Source organism: Dermacentor albipictus, chromosome 2 (genome assembly GCF_038994185.2).
Source record: "Dermacentor albipictus isolate Rhodes 1998 colony chromosome 2, USDA_Dalb.pri_finalv2, whole genome shotgun sequence".
Taxonomy (NCBI): Eukaryota; Metazoa; Arthropoda; class Arachnida; order Ixodida; family Ixodidae; genus Dermacentor; species Dermacentor albipictus.
Genome location: NC_091822.1, coordinates 379,497 through 404,049, shown reverse-complemented (window position 1 = coordinate 404,049; position 24,553 = coordinate 379,497). Strand labels below are relative to the sequence as shown.

Here is a 24,553-nt window from a genome sequence, read left to right as displayed (position 1 = left end):
GAAAGGTGCCTTTTTTGTAGTTTTTGTTGACCACAACCATTACAAAGCCTACACATAATAAAGGCAAGTTTGGTTGTAGCTTTTTTTTTTGTCATATAAGTGCGGAAAGTGATTGACGGAATGAAATGGGGCATCTGCTTAAGAATGTTTGGTGCGTGCAGACTGCTTGGTTTGTCTTGAAGAGTTGTTCGCATAGCAGTTGACAGATGGTAAGCGCAATCATTATTAGCTGGACTTGGCACATGACATATCGCTGCGGCAAGTTTGGGATGCAATCTTACACGAGAAATAAAAAAATCGAATTTTGACATCAGAATTTAGGGGTGCGGTCATTACGCGAGTGCCATCATTATGCGAATAAATACGGTATTAGGCTGTTTTTCGTTTTGCGCACTCAATGTTAAGGGATGCAAATGGTGACATACAACAGAATGCAAAAATGACGAATGAATGCAAGCAGGGCGTGGGCCTTTTTAGGCAGATGCGTGCGTGTGCTATTTATAAAGCTCCCCATGGTATGCCTAAAGGCATTTTCTAACACTTTGGGAGAAAACACTGACACCCACTTATTAAGGGGAAATACTCCTCAAAACAACTTTTTTATATACTTGTACTAGAGATTTGAATATACTGTCATTCATAAAGTGTTTTATTAGATTTGAATTGTCATTGATTTTTGTGTAGCTGCTGTTCTTTAGTTATGGTCCTACACAGTGGCAAAATATTCTTGTGGGCACTTCCCTGTGTATAAAATTTTCAGAAATAGCTTCATGCTGTATCTTATTTAGCTAGTTATATACTGCAAAGTGATGAAACCTATCGAAACGGCTTGTACAATTACTGGAACTATGCAAAAAATATTAGGCCACATTAAATAATTTTACAGATTGCGATTTCAATTAGATATCAGCATTCTGCATATCTTGAAGAGTATGTATGCCAAATTTCGTTAGTATAGGACAATTATAAGTGCATAAGGTTATTCTCATGCTATTGTGAGAAAACGTTTTTGAAGTATATTCTATAGGCATGTGCGAATAGTGCTTTTTCACTTCGAAGCGAATACGAAGCGAATAGTCATCGAATTCGAATGAATTCGAAGCGAAGCGAATATTTTCGAATCGAAGCGAATATTTGGGACTCCTAGTACACAACAGAAAAATTGATGGAGTGACAATGATCTCTGCTGGCTGTTTTATCAGTTATATTTTCTGAACCATTATAAATGTGAGGCAATGACAAACAGACATGAGGCATGAGACCTTTCATTTTTCAATTTATTCAGACCACTGTGCACTGCTCACCCAGCCTTTCATCCTAGTGCATGTTGCTATGTATAAACACTAACTGCTCAACATGGTCGGGGAGAAGGTGTTCTCTTCTAGTGGTGACAACATTTCCTGTTGACGAGAACAACCTCTCACATGACACTTGGGTTGCTGGCACTGACAGGTATAGCCGAGCTAGCTTGGACAGTGACGGGTACTTGTCTTCGCCGAAATTTTTCCACCACAGGAAAGGATTTTCCAAGCGGGGCCGAACAGGTGCATGGAGGTACTCCTCCACCTCTTCCATAAGTCGCTGGGAACCAGTGCTTGAAGTGGTGGTAGAGGCCAAAGCTCCAAAAACATCCCACACATCACTAGAGACAGCCTGTGCAGGTGCACTGGGCTCTTCGCTGTCTCTCTCCTGAGGCAGGCTTTTCTCCACAGCTGAGCAGAGTAGATTTTTTAGCCACCGTTTCTCACTTGTGGTGTCGTAACAAACGGCTTTAAATCGGGGGTCCAGTGCTGTGCTCAAGGCATATGTCACCTGCAATTTTATATCGACAAACCTGGACTTCATGCTGTGAAGGAGGTTTCCTGCAAATGCAGACTCCTCCCCACAACGCTGCTGTTGCTGAGTGAGCAGAAGTTGCATGCAATGCACTAGTGGCACCACTTGCGAGAGAGTTGGGTGCTTTTCGGAGCAAGACTCTCTTGTTGCATCATCAACACATTTTAGCACTGATGTGATGGATGCCATCAGATGCCATTCACTTGAAGTCAAGTTTTCCAATGTGTCCTGTTCCGACAGATTCAAGGAAATTGGTACACGGAGCTTTAAAAGGCGTGACATCATTTCATATTCAATATTCCATCTCGTCGCAACATCCTGAATTACTTCAAGGGGCTCTAAGCCCATGCTAACCTGAACCTCTTTGAGGCGACTTCTGGCTTGGGAACTCCTCTTGTAGTGCCCTACAATTGCTCGGGCCTTGACACACAGCTGCTCAAAATTCTGAGTGTCCTTCTTTGCACACTGGATGCACAGCTGTAACGTATGCGCGAAGCACTGTATACTTGTCCATCCCGTTCGCGATGCGGCGCCCAGGAAGTTTCTGGCATTGTCAGTCACAATGAAAACTGGAACATCTTGAGGCAGTCCCCACTCCTTTGCCAAGTCAAGGAGGATGCGCTTCAGGTTGTCAGATGTATGGCCTTCCGGCATGTGCCGGCATGCCAGGTGGTAATTGTGAAGCCGGAACTCTTTATCAACGAGATGGCATGTAAATGAGACGTAACTATCCCCGGGCCTAGACGTCCACCCGTCGGTCGTCACCGAGTAGCATGGGGTCCCGTCAGCGAAGTGATGGCGCAGCTCACTTTTGATCCTTTCTTTTTCTTTGGCGTAAAGCTCTGGCACGACACTCCGAGAAAACGTAGTCCTCGATGGGACCTTGTACTCGGGCACTGCTGTGTGCATCAAAGACAAAAAGCCTGGCTCCTCAACGATCGAATAAGAGTGCAAGCCAGTGGCCAGGAACTGTGCAACCTTCGTTAACGTTTTTGCGCGCTGACTGTCGCCTTTCAACGTCGGCTTGAAGTAGCTACAGCTAGCAGCACTTGCGTCCGCCTTGTTGGTGCCCGTCGTCTTTTTCGGGCCTGCAAGCTTTTTTGAGCTTTCGGCAGCGCGGAGCTTCTCGAACTGCTTGAATGGGTCAGGGTGACGCTTTAGGTGATTGACGAGGGTGGTTGTAGTGCCCGTGGGCGTCTTAAGGCGCATCTTGCACGTGCGGCACGTCGCGTCACTGGCTCCGCGATCGAAGAACTCCCAGATGGCACTCCGGAACACCCGCTGCGCCGATTCGTTCATGGTTTGGCTACTTCGGCTGCGCGCGCAATCGAGCAAAATGAACAACTAACGCGTGACTGAACTTGATAACTCGAAGCGACGTACACATCCGGCGACCACGTTGGCACGCGCAAGCATAGAATAAAGAACGCAAGCCTAAAAAAAGAAGCTATAGAAAGCACATGGTTGCTTCACCAAATACTTGCTACCGCTAAGACTAACTTTTTTTTTGTCGGTGTTAAGGCGATTTATATTATATCTTACAATCACAAGGTATAATATGTACTTTTAGGTAGATAAATACCTACGGATATTATGATGACGTTACAGTTACGTTACATTTAGTTCCAAAATATGCAATAGTAAACGCTTTTTTTAAAACTTCCGAAGAGCCATCGCTATCGTTATCAATATTGTTTACGTTCGTGAATTTGAATGCTAGGTTCAAAGCTCGGTCACGCTTGTTTCTTTCAAGCGGTCGTGGCTCCGTCAGCAAAGTGGCATGAAAATGCTCTACCCAGGGTAGATATAGAAAGACAAACTTGCAAAAAATGTACGCGTACCGGTATTATTAAACTTCGAAAGACTTCGAAAATATTCGATGTTTTCGAATAGCCCTATTCAAATTGAAGGTCGAATCGAATATGACATTATTCGCTTCGGTATTCGAAAGTTTCGAATATTCGCACAGCCCTAATATTCTAATTTTTTTTCACAATAGCATGAGAAGTATGCAAGATTAGTAGGCAGGCCTGTCTGCCTGCCTACTAATCTTGCATACTTCTATTAACTTTACATGCTGTTTGAATAGATATTAACACTTTGCAGTGTACAAAGAGCTGAGTTAGCTGCAGCACACTGCTTTTTGTGAAAATTTAATACACAAGAAAGTGCCCGCAAATATGACTATGTATTTTGCTGTTGTGTAGGACATAATTCAAGAAGCAGCTAAACAAAAACTAATGGAATATATGAAATCTGCATGAAGAACTCTACAATTGGCTCTCTTTTGAAACCTCTAGTACAAATAATAAAAATATTTCGAGTAATATTCAATCAGCAAAATGTTCCCCTTGCTATAGTGACCTACAACATAGCGACAAAAGTTTAAGGGAAGTCCTCTTGTCAAAGCGACTCTGGGCTGTCTTCTCAAGGGCTTCTGTTAGAGACTGCATTTTCCTGCATTTGTCAGGAGAGCAATACAAAAATGTTTGTGAATGTGGAATTGGTATTGGCACACTAACAGAAAAAAAGACAGTTCTGTGAAATGTAGACTTGATTATAACTTTGTTCGACAGTTATATTCCGACTGCATATATTTAGTTCGTGTATTGTACTGAGTGTTTCAGCAGTGACTGCCGCTAATGATTGAACATAATAACTGCTTCATGACAGTGCGACTGACAGAAATTTATAGCAGCGGCAGGCATTAGAATTACAGTACTCAATGACGTCTACTTTGTAAGAACTCAGACTAGCACCAGTTCTGAGATACACATACCCAAAAGGTAATGATCAAATAGATTTCTCTTTCACACAGAATTGTCCCACAAGGCTTACAGAACTCATTGTTTGTCATCTTGTGCAAGCAGATTATGTGCCAGATGTAATTTATGCTCAGTAAATACATAAATCAGTCATGCGAGGTGTCTCACTTTAGGTTGCAAGTTCGAACTTCTTTCAATCTTGCTTGTTTTTATTTTGTTTCCTTTGTGAGCATGAGTGAGTTGGTGACCTTGGCACATATTGTCAAAACTGTTTCTTCATAACTGGGAATCGCAAAATTTCATTTACACATGAAATTCCCAGTTACTGATATGGTAGGCTTCGAGCTTAATTCTCTTATCTTTCATATGTTTATCTACCAAGTAGTTTTATCGTTCATTGAAACATATCCATGCAATGCAGAGTGGGCACCCAAATTATAAATATCTGTCCTTGCTTTCTACCCTGCTCTGGTGTTTTAAAAACCTAGCATTGGTGCAATGGCCTGTCTGCACCTGCAGAAAAGTAGTGAAGTGGCTAAAGTTAAAGGTCAACAACATAATTAGGATACAAAGCAAAAATATAAGTTCGCAATTGTCCCCCATAACCAGAGTTTTGCTTAAAATTTAAAGAAAATGGACATCCTGCTGGGGTGTGAGAGTTGCTTTGGGCACCAAGGGGACTACGTAGCACCTGTGCTAGTGTGCAGAAAGCAAAAAAAAATCACTCCAGATTGGAGCGGCAGTGGAAAGTTAAGCACAGATGTTTTATTTCACGCACCATTAATGTGGCTTATCATCTGCTCCTGTTGTATGGGAACGCATACATTGGGAAGACAATCCTTTGCGCCATTGTTACCTTAGCGGGACACCAGAGAAAGGTAGAAATCGAGAACAGGTATTCACACTTGGTTGCACACAGTACTTTCTGGAAGTGTTTCACTCTACAAAAGACTACTGTGATAGATAATCATAATGACAAAGACAAAAGAATTAAAAGAGGTATGTGTCAGTCATCCGTCCGTGACCTCCAGTGTTTATAGAAACACTTCCTTCTGTATATGTGCCAAGCCGTAGGAAGGCTTTACGTAACTCAGTCATGCTTGCTTAGTTAAAGATTGGAATAAGGGAAATCACAAGAACATTGTATGAGTGATTTGTAAATGTGGCACCTAATGTAACTTATTCATGTATGGGCTGAGGATAGATTACAGCCAGTGCATAATGTGCTCTTACAGGATGACTTGTGATGAGTAAAAGAAGCCTTCCTCACATCTTCCTCTTTGTTTCTTCTGGATCTTTGTGCACTATGTGTATTGTTACAGCTGCGTGCATGTAGCTGGGTATTTATGTGTTCTGCTTCCTTCCTTGTCCTCATAATTCATGTGCTATCTTTGCCGTAACAAAATACAGCTACCTGTGCTACTTATTTTGTCAACGTGTTTGCATTATGGAAAGTTTTGTATTAGCGGTTTTTTCTAACTGTGAAATTGTCTGTGTCAGCTATTATACTTAGTCTTGCAAAAGTATGTTTCTCAACATAAATAAATGATCAGTATAAGTGTTGCTGTATTTATTTTTGTAATTTTGTCAGTTATGAAGTTTTTATACACTGTTGCATGTTGTATGACAGAATAAAATTGATGCACAACTTTTTAATGTGGTGTTTTTCAGATCAATTTTCATCTCAGGCTAACATGCACAAATTGTGTGGGAAAAAGTGCCAACAAGAGTACCATAAGGTAAGACAGCTGTTTTTACTGTTAGATTGGATTATCAATTGCCAACCAGTTGTTTTTAACAAGCATAGTATAATGCATAGATAATGTAATCTAAGTTGGAATGTTGTTTTTATTGCATTTCATTATATGGGTCTCCTTTCCACATAAGTGCAGCCTTTCTTATTTGTTATGTGTAGCTTACTTGCTTAGAATGTTAAGTCGTAAGTTTAGAACAGGGAAATAGGTTGAACTTATCAATCTTTTGACATCATATAAGAGACTTGTGCGGGGGTGAATTAAACTTCTACATGAGTTACATAATATTTTGGGGTCTCATCAAGGTTCTGAGTGGCATTGCAGTGTCATGCATATGCAGCTGCAGGCCATATATAGGAGTTTGCTTTTGCTACATTTTGCTTGGTTGGCTATTGATTCCAGTTTAATAGTAATGAGAACTGTCTTGCTTTCATAGTGATTCTGTGCTGACTGATACATTTGAATTTTCCAGAAGACAATAACAAAGATTGATGAAATATTAACTTTTTCTTGCTAGCCTGCCATGTGCTTTTTGCACGTTTACTGTGGATTCTTTGTTGTCCTATGTTGTCTTTTCACAGCAGTCTTCTTGAGAACTAGCCGTAGTCGTGTGTACTTACAGCAAGAGTTGTTGACACATTTTGAAAAGCAGCTCGACACTGCCATCCAAGAGTGAAACGACTAACATGGATCAGTTGCTTTACTTTATTTGCAAGAGACCGGCACAACGCACTAAGGGTAACTTGACACACTGCTGGAGTCATCAGACTCATCTAGAACAATTACCTGAATCATTCTTGCAGTGTTCATGTGACACTTTATCTTGAGTCGTCTGACTCATCTAGAATTGTTAACCGACTCCCTCAGCACTAGTCTTGTAACCCTTTTGAGAGGGTATAGGCGACTACTACAACAGAGTATGCATGACTATTGTGTGCGGAGTCACGCGAACACCTTGTATGGAGCACAGATAGTCTCGGGACTCTCTGCCAAAAGAGAGTTCGGGTGTCTCCCACAAAGTGTGTCATATACGTGACGAGTCCAGACTCTTCGAAAAAAGTAAGGGATACTCTTTTTTTTCTTAGTGTGTAGCAAATGCTTGCATGTATAAACCCGTAATCCAACTTCCAATAAATCGTTGAAAGCACCACTTGTGTGTGTCTCTTCTCTCGCCTGTCTTGTCTATGGTTTCTGCGCTAAGCATTAAAAAAAATGTTGTACCAACAATGTTAAAAGTCCACCCTTGCAATGTAAAGTTTCTTTTTTTCAAGAATACTCCACACTTCTCTGTAATGTGAACATATTTGTTATTCAATATTCAATAGGTCAGTTTCATCAAATATCCATATTTAATTCTATCCAGAAATATCAGAATATGAAAACCCCTACTACATATAGGCCTCGAGTGGAGCAGTATGGCCTTAAATTCGTGTAACGAATGCTACTTACAGGGAACAAGAGGTGAGTCTGGGGTTTTATGTGCAAAAACCACGACATGATTATGAGACACACCATAGTGGGGGACTCCGAATTAATTTTGACCACCTGGAATTCTTCAATGTGCATTCAATGCATGGTAAACAGGTGTTCTTGCATTTCTTCCCTGTGGAAATGCAGCTGCTGCAGTCGGAATTGGATTCCGCGCCCTTGGGATTAGCAGCACACAATGCCAAAGGCATTATGGCGGGTTTTGAAACTCAAGAGGTGGAAAATAAACCGCGGAAAGCTTTAGAAGAGATGTTTTTTCAGGGTGTCTACCAAGTTGACATTTCCAAATTCCCTGAGTTTTCCAGGTTTTCCCTGATTGGTTTTGCTAAATTCCCTGAGTGACACTGAACTTTGTTTTATGTCGAGACGGGCTGACACCATGTGGCCCGATGCAGTCACTCTCTAATAAGCATGTTAAAAAAAAGTTGCAGCTTCGCCCGAAAGGCGAAGCATCGATCGCGATAGCAAACTAGTAGACAGCTATACGAAGTAAGGCTAGTAGTTTTATTGGCCATTTAAGTTTGTAACATTTACTTACTAACTAAATTAACAAGCATGGTGTCACGCATGCAGAAGCAACTGTGAGCACATCTCACTTGATGACCACGGAAAATCGCTGTCACCACGGTGGAGTGAGGAAGCGCGGCAGCAGCAATGAGCGAATTGACTTTCGTGCTGCCTCTCGCTTCAACGCGAACTAAGCGTGGTAAACAGCGCACGGCGGACCCTGTCCCTGTCGCAGATGGGTTTCAAGATACAGCGGCCCGGTCATGCGCGCGCGGCCGCCCGAAGTAGAACGCCCCCTTCCCCTCACCACCACCACCGTTACCCACTAGACTGAGGGATCGCCATCCGTTTGTGCGCAGGCGCGAGTAACAGCGGGCGTGAGAGAGACAATCTGGGGGTTTTTGCTCCTTGAAAATACGACTCTGCCCAGGCACTACGGATGAGGTTTCTTAGCGCGTGTTGTATTCGTTTGTCCCTAGACATGCCGGCTTTGCGGAGTGCGGAGTCCGCGGGCTGCCCGCACGGTGAAGCAGTGGGCACGGACGCCCCATACCAATGGTGATCGCTGTTTCTGAAGGGGCAAGGTTGTATAAGTCGCGGGTCGCTTTTTTCGTCGCGACGATACATGGGATTTTTTGACAAGCACTTCTCCAGGAGCGCACATGTAACCGGCAAACGGAGGACTCAGGAGAGCTCCTTAGGTGATAATAAAGCAGACAGCGCAGGATCTCCAGGGCACCCAACGGGTAGCTGGGGGATCCAAGCTGGAAGCAAGGCGCCCCGTGGGTTGGTGCCGCGGAGGCCGAAGCGTACCAAGGAGTGTTCGCATAAAAAAGTGGCTTCCGCGATAGCGGACATCCCATGTTGTACACCCCAGGTACGCGCAGGCCTCAGCGAGCCCCAACCCACGGACCAGACCGGGTTCTAGCTTTGGTGTCCTGGAAGTGCCGCCAATATTGCGAAATAATGACACGCTGTTACAATTAGTAAAGCAGACGATTGAATAAACATAATTACGTCCAGCCGTCAACTTGTGACGCTAAGCCCGAGCACACCCGCGCCCCACGTACGACTTTTGCAACACCAGTCAGAACTTTGCCTCTGAAGGTACATCGGACAGACATTCTCGCGCCTGCGGCGCTGGTGCTGAGTCAGTCATCGTCACCGGCTGCCTTTCAGGCACTTGCGCTCAACTGACTGAGCGCGAGCGCCGCAGCCGCGAGGCAGCATGTCTGAGACAGCGGTCGCCACATCGGGCGTCAGTGCCCGCTGCTACACCTATTTTACCGCGCCGGCAGCCAGCGTCCGTGCGTAAACAAACTCGACTCCACTCCGCAATGCCGGCACGCCTAGGGACAAACGCCTACACATATGCGCTAAGAAACCTCCTCCGTAGTGCCTAGGCAGAGTCATATATTCAAGGAGCAGAAGCACCCAGACCTTCTCTCTCGCGCCCGCTCTTACTGGCGCCTGAACCATAGGAGGCTATGCCTGAACACAAACGGAAGTCGATCCCTCAAATGAGCATCTTGTCCGTTCCCCTGGTGCCTTGCCCGCGACAGTGCACTTCCTCGCCGCTTTCCTCCGTCGAGTGCGCGAGATTGAGCCGCTGTCGATGGCTCACCCGCGTAGGCTTTCACCCGCACATACAGCATGCGGGGCACGCCGACGATTTTATCGCCCTTGGACTTTATACGGAGACTCACGGCGATGGCGACGGTAAAAACGCACCTGGAGTGTCCATATAATTGCTACTGCAATTATAAAAACACTTAATCTAGTTTGAATAGTAAGGTGTAATGTTTACTTCATTCAAAAAGAAAACAGAAGGTTTAGTAAAATGCACAGCAAGTAAAATATTCTCGATAAAAAAATGGTAAAGCCCTTTGCAAATTGAGTCGTGTATTGTCAAATACGAATAAAAAGGAGGCGCACACAGAAGCAAATATTTTTCAAAGTGGGCTATTTTTATTAAGTGATAGCAACCATCTTGGTTGGAGGCCCGAACTTTCTCACAAGTGATTCTCTCTCACCAGCTACAAAGTCAACGTCAACCGTCCTGATATACGCTCAGCTCGCGCACAACGCCCCAGTGTTGCGGTTCACTGTTTTAGAGAGTTTATTTCAGTTTGAATGAGGGACACCTGCATCTCGGCGTCAGCCAACACTTTCTGTTTTTTTTAGCTCGAGCTGCTTCAAAGATGCGGCGACACGCTTCCTTTCTCGTTCGTTCTTGAGTGCGTCGGTCTTTCTGTTTTCTTCCTTTCTAGCTCCTCCTTCCACCGTGCGTTCGCCCCACGGACCATTTGACGCATTCTCTTAGTTACTTCTACGCTGGCAACTCCTCCAGGCGATGACACGGAGTCAAAGACGATTCGTTGGGCGACCAGAGATTGTTCCTTCTGATTTTCGACAAGACAGCCCTTGTTAACAGAAAATCCCCGCTCCACAGACGCATTTTCATGCGAAAGAGATAGAATCATCTTGGAAAAAGTGAGTAGTTCCTTGTGTGAACCACAGATGCCTGCCCAAAGGGTATCCAGCCGATCCGTGCTCCTGTTAAAATTTTTCAACGCTGCTTGCGCCGAGGCTAAGGAGCACACATGCTTGTAGGACCGCATTGCCCGATCAGCTTCTGCTCCGGTCATCCATTGGTGTTCCGTCACAACTTCGAGTGCATCAGTGAAACGCCTTTCCCCAAGCTCCGGAATCAGGGCGCACGCGGGATTCAGAGAGGACGATCCCCTCGTCAGCTTAAATTTCAGCGGCGACCTTTCCGCGATTTTTTTGGCGCAGTTCTTTGTGAAAGCGGTGCAGTCCCTTCTGAACTCAAAAATAGTACCATCTGAAAGTTTTGGGGCCTTTCGGAGCGCATTCTTCGTAGCAAAGCCAAGGTCGATCTTGGGCGTCGCAAGAACGTTCGCATGCTGGTCCATGTCAACCTTTATCAACTTCAACGGACTGTCCGCTGCCATCATCACTTCTTTCTTCACTATTCTACTAATTAGTGATCGCAGAAGATTTTCCAATGCTGTACCAAGAAATGGAAGCATAGGCGAATCCATCTGGAACTAAGCCAGGAACGGCTGCAATTCTTCCGCGATACAAAGCATAAAAGTTAGCTTTGCAGACAACAGAGGATCTTGGATGGATGTTTCGACGACGCCGTAACTGGCGCTGGTCGGTCGCTTGTTCTCGTTTTGACACGACTCAACGTACACCTTTAGGTGAGGCAGAACCTCAAGAGCCCTCGAAATTACTCGAACATTTTCAAGCCGTCGCACAGAGCAAAACTTCAAAGGGTAAATGTTGCTCCCGGTAATGCGTGCGTATTCAGCACGTCGGGCAAGTACGCATTTAAATAAATTGTACATAGCCCGGAGAAATTCCACAAGTTGCCATCCTGTTGCCGCGTGTCCGGTTTTGAACGCGCCGTTCACCACATGAAGGCCACAGCTTCCAACGTCGAGAATTTGGCGGCCGTCATTGGATTCACACAGTTCTTGCTTGATCTCACGGCGAAACTTCATGTTGACGTTTGGCCCGTCCATTGATATCTGAAGAATTTTCGAACGTGAGAGTCCATCAGTGGCACTTTTAAATGCGGACACCAATTCTTCAGCTCGCGTGCGCCCAAGAAAGCATGACGTCAGGTAGCGTGTTTTCACGCTTCCCTCTGCATCCGACCAAAAGTGAACCAACACGTCCATTTGCTCCTTCTGTGCAACTTTGTTTAACGATTCGTCAAACGCTAAGACGAGGTAGGAGGCTTGGTTCAATTCCGACACGAGGCTCTCTCTAAAGAAAGGTGCGAGGCCATAGACAATAGTATATCCCACCTTATCTTTGCCAAGCTGCACTTTCTTGGCAGTAGCTGATGATGGGAACATCAACGGGAACAGAGAAGCCGATGCCGCGGCAGCACGGAATGATGTGTGCGTCATGACAGCATTGAGACACCACAACACCTCAGCATTTACCACTTCTGTGTCACGTTGAAAAATATCCTTTGCTGCACGCTCGGGTTGGATGTCCGTAGCTGTGGTTGAAGAAGATGAAGGCGGCGCAGAACCTCACGCCACTGGCCCAGCTTTGGTCACAACAGCGCCCGATGGTTCACTTGCTGGCGGCGTAAGAAACGAAGCAACAGAAGGTGTGCTGGCTCCGTTTGCAGCAAGTCGGTGCTTCTTACTTACAGCGTGACTTGTCAGCGCTCTTCTTCCCATGTTGCTCAGCGAAAGCTGCTTTCTGCATAGCGTACAGTACGCCGCGTTCGCGTTATTTTCAACGGGCCTAACCCAGGTGGCAAACTCACAATGTTTCGGATTCGTCCAGTCCTGGACGAAAGTACACTTGGACGCGCTCATACTTGACACCGAACAAAGCTTGCCTGCTGCACCACTGCTGTAACTAAACCAAGTCGGGTCAGAACGAGGTCACTAAAACTTAAAAAATGCGACACGATTCCATACTTTGTATCTCTGCCAGCGTCGGCAGCTCGCGGCAGCGTTATGGCAGGGCGCGAAGCTATAGTCGCCCTCTGCTTTGCCGCCTGCGTCCCGCGCGTGCCACCCCTCAAGGTAGAAATGGACGCTTCCATCGAAGCATTGCGCAGGAAAAGTTCGTTTAAGACTCGTACTGGAAAGCGGAAGCGTAGCGACAACTTTCTGTGGCTCTGCAGGGAAAGCTACGGAGGCAAAGCGCGCGCAAGTGAGCCCTTCTGAAGAGTCCCGCGTTTTCATCCACGTTAGTTTAAGCTGTGGAAGAGAAAACACACATCTTATTAGAAACAGTTAAATAAAACAAAACACACCACTGAACGTAAAAGGTTACTTATTTGGAGGCTTTTCCCTTCCCCGTCTGGACAAAAGGGAACCGCCGCTCGCGGAAGCAGCGTCGATTCAGCGTCTTCTCCGAGCAACCGAAAGCACTGTCAAGCGCTGACGGACTAGTTGGCGCGGTAACACATGGGCAGAAGCTCCGCCCCCGTAGAAAGTTGTCCGCGAGTTTATAGTCTCGCTCGCAACGCTTTCTGCCGCTTCGCTGGAGCTTTCTCGGCTGGGAAACAACAAGTGGGGGGGAGGGGGGGAGGGGGGACGCCGGCGACCGTCGAAAAACTTGATTGCGAGCCTTACGAAGCCCGTTTTCTGCAGTACTTGGCGCCGGGAAGTGTCCGCATAATTTCGACTCGCTTAGAAATTTGAAGCGCTGCGCTTTTTGCCGCTTTCCTGGCACGTTCTCTAGAAAGTACAGTGCGGGAGCCCGGCGATGGCTCTGGAGAAAACGCGCTTCGTACGAATCGTATAAAGTGCGTCCTGTCTGTTACTCGAGCCAGCATTACTGCGACTTTTCCTTGAGAAAGGCACAAATTCCCTCAGTTTTCCCTGAGTTTTTCCAGACTATACAAATTCCCTGAGAATTCCCGGTTTTCCCGGTTTTCCCGGTTGGTAGACACCCTGATTTTTAGATTGTTTGACACATGTAATGCCAGTCACAACCAGGCTTCTGGTCAACTGATAAGTTTGTAAATGAGAGTGACTGAAAGGTGATAGTATCTGCCGCACCAAGATGACATAAGGAACATGTTCACATTGTCCAAATGATAATTTTTACAGCCTCAATTGAGAAAAATCCGTTGGCTGCCTAAAGGCGAGGCATCCTTACTGCGCGACTAGAAATTACTAAGCAAAGCAAAAAAGTACCTGCTGTATATGTCCGCTCGGGAACTGCAGTTCCCTTTCAGAATGGTCACCACATGCACCTGACTTTCTCCCTAAAGATTCCAGTATGTGCAATTATTGACAGAAAGGAAGATTTGATAACTTCTAATTGCGTGTTCTCCAATTGAATACAAGTCAAATGGTCAACAGCTATTTGATTTACATTTGACATTTTGAACATTCGCACAGCACAAATATGTACTCCAGCCATACTCGAGAAGAATACCATCAGTGCAGATTGTGAAACACCTGACGAGTAGGGAAAAAAAGCTTCGTTTTCAGGGCTCTGAAATTATTTTGAGTTTTCATGAAGTGGATTGGCTTCCCACATGACATCATTAAGAATACACAAAGCAAGCCTCCTCATTTAGCTTATTTTTAGTAGGATATGAAGACATAGTAATTGATGTACCTGTAAAAGTAAACACACTAATGTAAGACATGTAGATGTTTCTTGAGTCCAATGGTAGACTTGCCTGAGATAGCAGATTGTCTGCCACTGTTATCTACACACATACTATCAACTAAAAAAGTTTACGGACCACGGGATCTCAGAAAACGCTAAATATCCGAGCAGCCTTTAGAGGTAGCCAGTAAAACCGTACATCACAATGTTCGCATATACTAGTAGAGGCTGGAAATGGGAATACCAGGCTTCGTTTTGAGGCTGCGGAGATATTCAGCTTTTTGTGAGATCCCTTCATTCGTTAACTTTTTGGGTCGATAGTACATTTGTATGTGTGTGGTAGGGAAGGTATGAATTAGAGTTTCTCCACAAAAGCAGGGCTTTGCTATAGATGTGCCAGGCTGTAGATGTGCAGGCAAAGAGTGAAAATAAAAGAGTGAATAATGTTTAACAATAGCACAGTGACGACAGCAACCAAAGCAAAGCAGCAGAGGGGTACATGTGGTGGCAGAAACTTGCACTGTACATATTGCACTTATATTCTAGTACTGCAGGTGAGTGCAGAGAGTAAGTTACCGCGACTGCACACTGTACAAAACGTAAGCGCTCTATGTAAACTTCGTTTTGAGGCCATCATCACTACAATCACAAAAAAAGCTGCATCTCTAAGTCATACGGGAACACACTAGGTTCAAGTCAACTGCAAGTAGCCAACACTACTGTCACTGTACGATGTCGTGTCCAATGAGGCAGGACATAGCCAAGGCCACATAGAATAAAAGTGACATTGGAGAGGAAAGGCTTTAGAGTGGGGTAACTTTTAACCACTTTCAGCTCTTTATATAGCATGGTGACATGAAGCTTTTTTTGAGTAACCATTCGAGGAGAGATACTGTGTACGTGTAGGTAACACACCAATAAAATAGTTTCAGGGACCCATTGGGTGATGAGGTTCACATTTAGTCTTTTTTTCTTTATGCACCCACAAGGTTATGTTACACATGTACAGTTTTTCCGTGAACATTTTTTTCCTTATCAATTTGTGTTGTACCTGTTTTTCCACCAATAAACTTCCAGTTGTGAATAGGTGCTCATGTGTGTTCCTTACTTTCCTTGTATGATTTTGTTCTGTTTTCTTTAACTTCAGTCTTTCCTCAGCGGCAATGCTGATGTCATTGTTAGTGATTTCTAGTGCTTTAAGCTAATATGGCCAGTCCTAATATGGCCAGGCCACAATAGAGAAAGAGTGAAATAAAGAAATGTGCAAGATATGCATGCTGGGATGTGAAGTGATTGCTTACGATGGGGCAGGGTGGACACCTTAGGGAATGATGGCTGGAACAATGCAATAATTATTTTCTTTTTCACACTTTCTCAATGGTCTCAGCAGCATTCTGCTTACATTATCATCAGCAGGTCTACCAGTAAATGATAAACAAATTCTGACATTATACCAGCTAATAACTGCCTTGCTCAAGATGGACAACTGAGCTATTTCATGATAGGAGTGTTTGAAAACTTGCATCAATACTGACTGAACGAAATGCTATTTTGCTTCAGCTACCTAGAAAGAACTAGCATTAGTGGGGTTGACCTCTTGATATGTCTTATGGTAAATGAATGGAGGTGCATTTGCCCATTTAGAATGAGAATAGTGGAAATTAATGGGACATTGAAAAGACACTTCAACATTCCGACGGTTGTTACAATTATGAAGGGCATGACAGTTCCCGTAGCATTACTGTTCTGCTTACCATTTAAAGGTTACCAGCTTACTGCTGTGGTTTGGACATTAAACTCTACATTCGACCTCACATTGGGCGTTTTTGTTGCACCTGCCTTGAACCCCACCCTTTCCATGCATATGAGGTGTGTTGAAAAAGAAACTGAACTTTTGCTATAACAGCTTTGCTGCTTATGGTACAACATCTTAAGTGCTGTCCCCTTCAAAATAGTCCCCTCTACTGGCAATGCACTCTTCCAAATCAAATGAAATCAAATCTTTATTCAGCATTCTTCCGCGTATGAAAAAAAGAATGCTAGGACAAGAGCATAAAAGCTGCTACAAGCAGCTTGACGAGGCCCTTGCCCCTGTTTAACTGGCAGCGAGAAAGTTTTACACTCATAGTAAATACATATTGTTTACATATATGTGTTGCATCTCACAGAAAAAAAAAACAAGACAAATGTATTCGCGTACAATAGCATCCCACGTACAGGCGAACATGTCTGAAAACATATTGACACGTGTACTTATCTTTATCGGGCGACCACGTTTCGCCGCTTAACAACTGTAATCGCACAGCGAGGGACGCGCCTGAATGTATCCGATGTTTCTGGAAAGTTATCGATGCTTCTACCTGGCTGTCTGTTGTCGCCGAACCTTGTGTTATCTGATTTCATCGCGTAACGCGAATGGTGTAGAACTTTGTGGAAGGCACATGGGTCCGAACGATTAGTCTGGAACATTCGACGACTGCTCTATAAAAGCCGACGCACTTGACCCGCTGATCAGATTTTCGACGATCGCCGACTGTGTTCGCCGCTATCGTTGTGCTTTAAGTGTATCCTGTTTTGTGGGCACAGGTTCGCCCAATAAAAGCTAGTTCTGTCTTTCACAGTACTGCTACAGTGTTCTTTCTTCACCGTCACTACCACGTGACATCTGGTGGAGGTGCTAGTGCGTTCATGTACCGAACGCCCCCGCAAAGCCGCGATCCAAGCCCGAAGCCCGAGGACAAAACCGACACCGCCCAAGACCAGCGTGCTAGCCGCAGACTGCAAGGACTGCCCCCAGAGCACGGACTTCTACCTGAGGCGACAAAGAAGATTGTGGTCAAGACAACCTCAATGGCTGCCCCAGCGTCCCCCGTTATCTTACAACAACCCCGGGACCCACCGACCTTCCATGGAGCAGTGACTGAAGACCCGGAATCCTGGCTGGAGACCTACGAGTGAATCGCGACATTCAACAACTGGGACTCCGACGACAAGCTGCGGCATGTCTACTTCGCCTTAGAAGACGCCGCCAGAACGTGGTTTGAGAACCGGGAGTCGACCTTAACGACATGGGACCTCTTCCGTAGCGGCTTCCTGCGCACCTTTACGAGCGTCGTGCGCAAGGAAAGGGCCGAAGCCATGCTGGACGCCCGAGTGCAGCTACCGAACGAGAACGTTGCTATCTTCACGGAAGAAATGAAACGTCTCTTCCGCCACGCCGACCCGGATATGCCCGAAGAGAAGAAAGTCCGCCTTCTCATGCGTGGTGTGAAGGAAGAACTTTTCGGCGCAATGGTACGAAGCCCACCGAAGACCATCGACGAGTTTCTTCGCGAGGCCACCAGCATCGAGAAGACACTCGAGATGCGAAACCGGCAATTCGACCGCCGCACGACCTCGACAAACTACGCCGGAGTTCAGTCACTGGCCACGGACGATCTGCGCGAGACCATCAGGGCCATTGTGCGCGAAGAACTGCGCAAGGTCTTGCCTTCGTCGCAGCCTCAAGTGGCCTCGATCGCCGACATCGTAAAAGAAGAGGTGCACCGATCGCTTGGAGTTCCTGAGGTGCAACCAGAACCGCCGCAGCCTCAGCCGCAAGCGATGAGCTACGCCGCCGTCGCCCGCCGTCAAGGTCCCCTTCCACGGCCGCGTCAGGGCCCCGTAACGCCGCAATTCCGTCGACCACCGCCGCCGCCGCCAGCACGACCACCCGTCGCCCAGCGCACCTACGCGAGGAAGACGGACATCTGGCGTGCTCCTGACCACCGCCCGCTCTGCTACCACTGCGGAGAAGCGGGTCACGTCTACCGACGATGTCCGTACCGGGAGATGGGACTGCGAGGTTTCGCCGTCAACGCGCCGCGTCCACAGCTTGGCGAGCGCCCACGTGACATCGCCGATTACCTCGCCGCTACTCAGTGGAGCCCTCGACGGCCGTCCCGTTCGCCGTCACCAGGACGCTACCTGTCGCCGCAGCGCCGACCATATACCGGCCCAGCCCGGGGCCGCTCTGCGAGCCCATATCCGGAAAACTAAAAGCAGCAACCGATGGAGGTGCGGTTGCTGTTCGTCGAACTGACGAAGATCCTCCGCCGCCGACGAAGACGACAAAGAAACGATCTCGACGACCTAATGACGACACGCCGCCGACCCGACGAAGTCAGGAAGCCAAGACTACACCGACGAAAGACGGCTTGACGACGCGACGTTCCAGCTTCAGTTCAACACGACGCAGCCGTGATCCGACGCCAAGACCTAACTGCAACGCCAGACAAAGAACCACCGACCTCGACGTGCTTCTCGACGGCCACGCAGTTACCGCCTTAGTGGACACCGGTGCTGATTACTCCGTCATGAGTGGACACATCGCCGCAAAGTTGAAGAAGGTTAAGACTGCATGGGAAGGCCCTCAAATTCGCACCGCTGGAGGACACCTGATTACGCCGACTGGAATCTGCACGGCAAGGATAACCATTCATGACCGGACTTACCCTGCCACCTTCGTTATCCTCCAACAGTGTTCTCGAGACGTCATTCTCGGTATGGACTTCCTGAACCAACACGGCGCAGTCATCGACCTGAAGTCGAAGTCAATAACGCTGTCGGAAGATAAAGCGATACCGCCGGAGAGCCCTCGTAGTCACCACACCTTGAGTGTGCTCGAAGACCAAGTGAGCGTCCCGCCCCGCTCCAGCATTGTTATTTCGGTCGGCACCGAAATACCCGCTGACGTAGAAGGTGTAATCGAAGGCGACCAACGCCTCCTGCTAGACCGTGAAATTTGCGTCGCAAGAGGGATCGCTCGACTGCATGGAGGGAAAACTGAAGTGTTGCTGACAAACTTCAGCCCGGAGTTCAAGCACATCAACAAGGGCACGACGATCGCGTACATCGAGGAAATTGTGGAAACCAGTAATGCGTTTGTCCTCTCGGATTCCGCCACATCTACCCCGACGACCACGGTTCCCGAACCAGACTACGACATTAATCCGAGTCTCCCAGTGATTAAGCAACAGCAGCTCAGAAGTCTGCTCCGACGATACAAACACTGCTTTTCGACGACATCGAGGATTCGACAAACACCAGTCGCCAAGCATCGCATAATCACCGAGGAGTACGCTCGACCACTCCGCCAAAGCCCTTACCGAGTTTCGCCGCGAGAACGCGAAGCTATAAGAGAACAAGTCGACGAAATGCTGCGCGACGACATCATCCAGACGTCGAAAAGCCCGTGGGCATCCCCTGTTGTCCTGGTGAAGAAAAAGGATGGAACCCTACGTTTCTGCGTCGATTATCGTCGTCTGAACAAGATCACGAAGAAGGACGTATACCCCCTTCCACGGATAGACGACGCATTGGATAGGCTTTGCAACGCTAAGTACTTCTCCTCGATGGACCTCAAGTCTGGCTATTGGCAAATAGAAGTCGACGAAAGAGATCGCGAAAAGACCGCCTTCATCACCCCAGACGGCCTCTACGAGTTCAAGGTTATGCCATTTGGACTGTGCTCGGCGCCTGCAACGTTCCAGCGCGTGATGGACACGGTTTTAGCGGGATTGAAATGGCAGACCTGTCTCGTTTACTTGGATGACGTCGTTGTATTCGCCGGAAATTTCGACGATCACCTTAGGCGGCTTGCCACAGTACTAGAGGCCATCAAGTCATCAGGGCTCACTCTGAAGCCAGAAAAATGCCGCTTCGCTTACGACGAGCTTCTGTTCCTAGGCCACGTCATCAGTAAATCCGGAGTACGCCCCGACCCGCAGAAAACAGCTGCCATCGCAAAGTTCCCGCAGCCCACCGACAAGAAGGCAGTGCGTAGATTCCTTGGCATGTGTGCCTACTACAGGCGCTTTGTCAAGGACTTTTCACGCATCGCCGAGCCGTTGACACGTCTAACTAAATGTGATGTTGAGTTCAAGTGGGAAACGCCGCAGGCCGACGCATTTGAAGAACTCAAACGACGCATGCAGTCGCCGCCGGTACTTGCGCACTTCGACGAGTACGCCGATACAGAAATCCATACTGACGCCAGTAGCCTAGGCCTCGGCGCCGTCCTGGTCCAGAGAAAAGATGGACATGAACACGTGATAGCTTACGCTAGCCGGTCGTTGTCAAAAGCGGAAGGCAATTATTCTACAACCGAAAAGGAATGCCTCGCCATCGTTTGGGCTACATCGAAATTTCGCCCTTACCTATATGGCAGGCCATTCAAAGTCGTCAGCGACCATCACGCCTTGTGTTGGCTAGCGAATTTAAAGGATCCCTCAGGACGGCTGGCACGGTGGAGCCTCAGACTACAGGAATACGACATCACCGTAACATACAAGTCCGGACGAAAACACTCAGACGCCGATTGCCTATCCCGCGCCCCCATTGACCCGCCGCCGCAAAATGACGAGGATGACGACGCCTTCCTTGGAATAATAAGCGCGGAAGATTTCGCCGAACAACAACGAGCGGACCCGGAACTTAAAGGCCTCGTCGATTATTTGGAAGGGCACACCGACGTTGTCCCCAGGGCATTTAAGCGCGGATTATCTTCCTTCACGCTTCAAGACAGTCTACTAGTGAAGAAGAACTTCTCGCCAGTCCGCGCCAACTACCTTCTTGTTGTCCCGTCAGGACTTCGTCCAGAAGTATTGCATGCCCTACATGACGATTCGACCGCTGGACACCTCGGTTTTTCCCGGACACTCTCGAGGATACAACAAAAGTATTATTGGCCGCGCCTGACCGCCGACGTCGCCCATTATGTCAGAACATGCCGAGACTGTCAGCGACGTAAGACACCGCCGACAAGGCCAGCCGGATTACTACAGCCAATCGAGCCTCCTTGCCGACCATTCCAGCAGATCGGGATGGACTTGCTGGGACCCTTTCCGACGTCAACAACCGGAAATAAGTGGATCGTCGTGGCGACAGACTACCTCACCCGCTTCGCTGAAACTAAAGCACTGCCGAAAGGTAGCGCAGCCGAAGTGGCGAAATTTTTTGTCGAAAACATCCTGCTTCGACATGGCGCCCCAGAAGTCCTCATCACCGACAGAGGAACGGCCTTTACAGCGGAGCTCACCCAAGCCATTCTGAAATACAGTCAGACAAGGCACAGGAGGACCACGGCCTACCACCCGCAGACGAATGGCCTTACGGAGCGGCTGAATAAGACCCTCGCCGACATGCTAGCGATGTACGTCGACGTCGAACACAAGACCTGGGATGCCGTCCTGCCGTACGTAACATTTGCTTACAACACGGCGGTGCAAGAAACAACACAGATCACGCCGTTTAAGCTGGTTTACGGCAGGAACCCGACGACGACGCTCGACGCCATGCTGCCCCACGTCACTGACGAAGAGAATGTTGACGTCGCTAGCTATCTCCAGCGCGCCGAAGAAGCCCGACAGCTCGCCCGCCTACGGATCAAGAACCAACAGCGGACCGACAGCCGACACTACAACCTCCGACGACGGTTTGTTGAGTACCAGCCCGGCGATCGTGTTTGGGTTTGGACACCGATACGCCGACGAGGACTCAGTGAGAAACTACTCCGACGCTATTTCGGGCCCTACAAGGTCACCCGACGTATTGGCGCTCTGGACTATGAGGTCGTGCCAGACGGCATTTCGCATTCACAGCGGCGCCGCGCACGATCTGAAGTGGTCCACGTGGTGCGCCTTAAACCCTTTTACGGACGCTGACGAAATTCCTTATTTTTTGTTGGTGTTTTCTTTGCTACGGGTGTTTTTATTTCGCTTGTATGTAGCATCGGGTCGATGCTTTTTAAGAGGGGGGTATTGACACGTGTACTTATCTTTATCGGGCGACCACGTTTCGCCGCTTAACAACTGTAATCGCACAGCGAGGGACGCGCCTGAATGTATCCGATGTTTCTGGAAAGTTATCGATGCTTCTACCTGGCTGTCTGTTGTCGCCGAACCTTGTGTTATCTGATTTCATCGCGTAACGCGAATGGTGTAGAACTTTGTGGAAGGCACATGGGTCCGAACGATTAGTCTGGAACATTCGACGACTGCTCTATAAAAGCCGACGCACTTGACCCGCTGATCAGATTTTCGACGATCGCCGACTGTGTTCGCCGCTATCGTTGTGCTTTAAGTGTATCCTGTTTTGTGGGCACAGGTTCGCCCAATAAAAGCTAGTTCTGTCTTTCACAGTACTGCTACAGTGTTCTTTCTTCACCGTCACTACCACGTGACAATATTGAGGAAAAGGAATCTATGACAAATGTATTCACGTACAATAGCATCTCACGTACAGGCCAACATGTCTGAAAACATATAAAGAAAATGGAAGGATAAAAAACGCATTTCTGGTCCAATTTAGACCATTTTCACTCAGGTCGTACAGACAATAAAGAATCATACAAAGGTAATACGAAAACAAGTGACCTGCACTATAACAGAAAACGTTTACATTACATTTTTCCCTTCGCCTTTTTCCCCTTTCTTTCTTTTTTTTAAGGTTGAAGACCGTCGTTTGCCATTAAAAATTCTTTCCATTGTTTTCTAGTGATGGTCCTCGGGTCTATATGCCTCTTTTCAAGGCTATTTAGCAGGAATGGTACACGATATTATAACCTGTTAAAACCATTATTAGTTCGGGAAAAATGCAAATCCCATATTTCTCTTTGCCTTACGCTGTACGGCAGCTGCAATGGTTTTTTGAGGCAGCTCATTCGAAGAAAATGCTCATTTGTGCGTCTTAAGCTGGTCTGGTATTTTAAGAACAGGTTAAATATGTATGCATGCTTGACAGAAAGGACATTAAGTGACTGAAACAAATCCCGCGTATGGGAATCGTATGGGGAATTTTCGATATGGCGAATAACTTTTTTCTGTATTACAATTAATTTGTGAATGTTTCTTTTCTTCCATTTTGGAAAGCCTCCTGGAATGCAATTTCTGGAATGGCATGCAGGTCTCTTCTCGCATTGTCCTGGATCTCCTCTACGATTTGGAAAGGGTCTAGGTCCGGAGAATATGGTGGGCGGGGCACAAAAGAAGTGTGGTGTTTCGCTAAGTAGCTGCGGACAAGGAGCGACATGTGAGCCAGGGCATTGTCATGATGCAACATTCAAGCCTGATTTTCCCACAATTCAGGCCTCTTACTCCACACAGAATCCCTCAAACATGCTAGGGTTCCCTGGCAAACTTCTTTGTTTACCATCTAACCATGTGGCACAAATTCCTGATGGGCAATGCCTTTGCAGTCAAAAAACACAACCAACATCACCTTCATTTTTGACCGACTCATGCGTGCTTTTTTTGGACAAGGAGAACCTTTGGCCACCCACTGCGACGACTGCACTTTCGTTTCAACATTGTAGGCATAAACCCATGTCTCATCGGCTGTTATGATGTTCTTAAGAAAGATTTCATCGTCAGTGGCAGTGGTAAGCATTTCCTGGCTGATTTCAACACGGCTCTGCTTCTGTGCACCAGACAACAAACATGGCACAAATTTTGCACTGACACGACGCATCCCTAGTTTGTCACTCAAAATTTCATGACATGATCCTACGCTGATACCCACTTCATCAGCGACTTCTCGAACAGTCAAACAACGAATTCCACGAATCACAGTTCGAACTCTCTCAATGTGGTAATCATCTGTGGATGTGGAAGGTTGTCCAGGCTTGGGATCGTCACCGACCAACATTCTTCCCTCTTCAAAACGCTTGAACCAACCATAGCACTGCGTGCGACTCGCATAGTCCTCCCCGTATGCTTGGCTAAGCAACTGAAAAGTCTCTGTGAAAGTTTTCCCAAGTTTGTAGCAGAACTTCACACACACACACTGTTCTTCCACTTCCTTCATTGTCACTTTGGCACCAATCCGAAGAGCAGCTTGTTCATGTGCTCACTTCAGCGGCTGTAGCTCGCCAACAACGGTCAGAGCGAAACGCGGAAAATGGCAGTTTGTTGTCTAAACCTGCCGCTACATGCGCTCACTAGCCGCAGCGCGCTCCCTCTGCTGATTGGCACGCTATTTCAGAAGTTCGGTTTCTTTTCGAACCCACCTCGTATATATTACTGCACACACAAACACACA

The 24,553-nt window shown here is 47.1% G+C and overlaps 2 protein-coding genes across 2 annotated transcripts; both read right to left on the bottom strand.

Annotated features, from left to right (window-relative positions):
* Positions 1-1,317: 1,317 nt before the first annotated feature.
* LOC139055300 (zinc finger BED domain-containing protein 4-like) lies at positions 1,318-3,135 on the bottom strand. The gene has a single exon (XM_070532746.1). The coding sequence runs from the start codon at positions 3,133-3,135 to the stop codon at positions 1,318-1,320; it is 1,818 nt and encodes a 605-aa protein (XP_070388847.1).
* Positions 3,136-11,421: 8,286 nt separating this feature from the next.
* Positions 11,422-24,160, bottom strand: LOC135918878 (uncharacterized). Its single transcript, XM_070532745.1, has 3 exons — positions 24,035-24,160; positions 23,674-23,932; positions 11,422-12,422 (listed from the first exon to the last, which is right to left on the bottom strand). Exons 1-3 carry the CDS (start codon positions 24,158-24,160, stop codon positions 11,422-11,424), a joined length of 1,386 nt encoding a protein of 461 aa, XP_070388846.1.
* Between the last annotated feature and the right edge of the window lie 393 nt (positions 24,161-24,553).